We start from the raw sequence: 3,935 nt of genomic DNA, 5'->3' as shown, positions 1-3,935 counted from the left end.
TTATCCTAATTGCAACCCCTCTGCAATAGACATCAGTTTCACAAGTCCGAATATAGCACCACTTTGCGCGTGGTCTGTAAGCGATGACAACATGGGTAGCTACCATTTTCCTACTATAACAAATATTATAATGTCCGTTGATAAATATCAAATTAATGCCCCAATGGAAAAGTTTCTATACAATAAAACTGACTGGAAAAAGTACTGTGAACTTTCTAAAGAATATTTTAAAGATATAGTGTTAGATGCTCAAAATCCACTCAAGACTTATGACCAATTCTGTTCGCAGCTTAACTCTCTAAAATTAAATTGCATTCCTAAATTTACTAAAACTTCTAACTTTAGAAGTAAGCCTCCTGCACCTTGGTGGAACAGTAAATGCGAACAAAGTGTCATTGATTCATATGAAGCATTAAAATTCTATAGAAACAATCCTAGTGTAGAAAATTTCATTAAATACAAAAAACTAGATGCTATTAAAAAAAGAACAATAGCAGAAGAAAAAAAGTGTAGTTGGAGAAGGCTTTGTGGCAGTTTTAACAGAACTACCCCTATTAGTTTAATTTGGAAATATATTAAAATGTTTAAAAGAATTAAAACTACTAATAAATCTCTTAATGATGAATTTATTGGCCCTTTACTGGATAAATTAACAAACAATGATAATCACAATTCCACTGAGAATCTTGAAAATTATTTTTGCCTTAACAACAATCGCGATTCATCCAAGTTTTTGCTTGATCCTTTTTCATGGAGAGAATTCATCCACAGTTTACAGTCTCGTAAAAATACAACGCCTGGTCTAGATGACTTTCCTTATATACTGATTAAGAATTTGGATCTTTCAGTTCAAAAGCTATTTCTAAATATCCTTAATTCCCTTTGGGTACTGCAAATCATACCACAGTCATGGAAAACACAATGTGTCATTCCAATACATAAGCAAGGAAAACCACCTGAAGACGCAACTTCTTATCGCCCAATTTCTCTGTCTTCATGCTTAGGTAAAATCTTTGAGAATATGATTAAAACTCGGCTCGACTATTTTATAGAAGCCAATTCCGTTATCCCTCCAATTCAGTATGGTTTCCGTCGCGGAAGAAGTTGTGCCGACAGCTTTGTCTCTCTCATCGAAGACCTGAAAAATGCAAAATGTAATAAATCTAGTGTTGCTTGTGTTTTCTTAGATGTACAAGGCGCTTTTGATAATGTAAGTCCCTCAATTCTTGTACAAGTTATGTCTAGCCTACAAATACCTGGCTTATTGTGCAAATGGATTTATAACTTTTTAACAGATAGGACTTTGTATATAAGACATAACAATAATATGTATGGACCTCGAACTGTATCCAAAGGTACAATGCAAGGAGCCACATTATCTCCATTGCTGTATAACTTATATACAAGTGAAATTTGTAAATATGTAAATATGAATAATGTTAAGGTACTACAATTTGCTGATGACTTGGTCATATACAGCATTAATTATAATATTGATCAAGCTATTAACTATGTTAATAAAGCCCTCAAAGATCTGCACTCTTATTATAACAACATACTAAAATTGAAAATTAACCCTTCTAAGAGTAGTGTATTATTGTTTACAAAAGACAATCCAACTGATGTTATAACTTATAATGATGAGATCATTCCAAATGTTCCCCAACATAAGTTTTTAGGAGTGGTAATTGATACTAAACTAACTTTTGAAATGCACATTAAATATATATTATCCAATGCATTAAAAGGATTTAACATTATGAAATGCCTAGCTGGAGTAACATGGGGCGCTGATCCCCAAACATTATCTTGTTTGTACAAAGCTATTGTAAGAAGCCACTTTGACTATAGTTGTTTTGCTTATATAAATAGCTCACACACTAAAAAACTAGATATTTTACAGAACAAAGCTATCAGAGTAATATCAGGTGCCATGTGCTCTACACCTGTTAGAGCAATGGAAGTGGAAACTGCTACAATGCCACTCATCCTTAGAAGATTATTGTTGTTCATGAGATTTTGTGCCAAGATTATTTCACAAAATAATAATTTAGTTATAGAAAGTATATTACCTGGCCAAAGGGCAATCGCAGCTCCACTGCTGTCTAGCAGTGATCTTCTGGCTTGTAAGTCACCCAAGCTCAGTAACATCATTCTGGAAATTAAAAATGTTTGCTCTAAAATTTACACTAGTAGTATTTCTCCTTGCTACTCATTTCCATTTACCAGTGTGGCCTTTGAAATTTCAGTTATCAGTGATAAAGTTCATAGTAATCAGGAGCTTCTAGAATTTCTACACAAAAACAGTAAATACTATACTCTCTATACTGATGGCAGTAAGGGTGAGGGGTATGTTCGTAGTGCAGTATATGATCCGCAAATTAAGTTTTCTCAAAGTTTTGTACTAGACAACAATTGTAGCATATTCACTGCAGAAGCATACGCTATTATTGAAGCGCTTAAACGTATCTCATGTGTAAATAATTATAAGGATTTTCTAATACTATCTGATTCACTTAGTGTAATTAAATCGCTAGAAAATTTCAAAATACATTACAAAACTAATTATTTATTATACAAAATTAGGAATATTTTGTACAGCTTCTCCCTAAAACAGATCGAAGTATCCTTTATGTGGATTCCTTCTCATAAAGGAATAACTGGTAACGAAATCGCAGACCAGACTGCTTTCAAAGGATTAAATATGTTGGATGTACAAAATATAGTGCACGTCCCTCTGACCGACTTTTATAGTACGTTTCGCAGAGATGTAAGAAGATACTGGACAGACATGTGGAAGAAAGATCAAAAGAGAAAGGAAAATGGTACGGAAATATTCAAACTGATTTACCCGTCAAGCCGTGGTACCATGATTTGAAGATTGCCAGTCGGGATTTTATAACTATCATAAACAGGCTTCGGTTTGGTCATTGCAATGCACCATTCCACTTGTACAGGCTCGGTATTGTTAACACTAATATTTGTTCTGCGTGCAATAACGCCGTTGGAGACCTAGACCATATTATATTCAAATGTCATAGCTATGCACTGGACAGACTGATACTTGCCAGCGAAATAAATCAAGCTGAAGAATCCTCCGCCGCCTCACTGACCTATTGAAAAACACAAATTGCTTCGTTCCTCTCTACAAATATATTAAAAATACAATTGGAAAAATATAGTGAAATAAGTGAATTCAAGTGATCAAAAACAAGACTTCTAAAATAAAGACTTGGCTTAAAGGTCTCGTTACCAAGCCACAATCTCCAAAAAAAAAAAAAAAAAAAAGAATGCAATGCCTCTTCATGGCCGTGTGTTATTTGTGTTTTTAATTAAATAAAACAATAGAACAGTAATTAAGCGTATTAGAAATTAAGTGATAATCATCCCAAATTGAATCTTTTCATGTTTCAATTTATTTCAAATAGCAATAGTTCCCCAATGTGTAATATAACGCCGCGTTAAATGGTATTGTTTTAAGCCGACGTTTAAATTTACGTATTAAATTCACAGTGAATATGAGTGCAGAAGGCCAAGGAGACTCTCCAAGTCTTGATAAGGACGATGACGCGTCTACACCCAAGATTCAACCGGGTACTCCTAAGAATTCACTAGGCATTGAAGCGGGTATTTCGAAACACCCTAGTGGTGATGGGCCAGGCCCACTAACGTTTATGGGTGAAGTGTTGGAACCGTTTGACGATGATGTAGAGACTGTCATTGAGAAGAAGCTTCCGCTCGAGAAAGACAAAGGTCTAGATGTTGACAGTGAGCTTGATTTTGAACTCAAATGGGATGACGATACAGATAACACCAATGATGATCAGTCTAAATCTAAAACTGATGCTAAAGTCGAGTCGGGACTAGACTGTGATGATGAACCTAAATCTGACAATGAACCGTTTAATCAAAAAACGCATGCTGCAGTCGATACT

At 34.6% G+C, this 3,935-nt stretch overlaps 1 protein-coding gene across 1 annotated transcript in view; it reads left to right on the top strand.

Moving 5' to 3' along the window:
* Window positions 1-3,518: 3,518 nt before the first annotated feature.
* LOC141443753 (uncharacterized) overlaps window positions 3,519-3,935 on the top strand; it is a 48,614-nt gene continuing 48,197 nt past the window's right edge. The window contains exon 1 of the mRNA XM_074109103.1: window positions 3,519-3,870. Within this exon, the coding sequence (XP_073965204.1) occupies window positions 3,519-3,870 (352 nt within the window). The remainder of the gene's footprint in view (window positions 3,871-3,935) is intronic.

This window comes from Choristoneura fumiferana, chromosome 28 (genome assembly GCF_025370935.1).
Source record: "Choristoneura fumiferana chromosome 28, NRCan_CFum_1, whole genome shotgun sequence".
Classification (NCBI taxonomy): domain Eukaryota; kingdom Metazoa; phylum Arthropoda; class Insecta; order Lepidoptera; family Tortricidae; genus Choristoneura; species Choristoneura fumiferana.
This window is presented reverse-complemented; position numbering and strand designations above follow the sequence as displayed.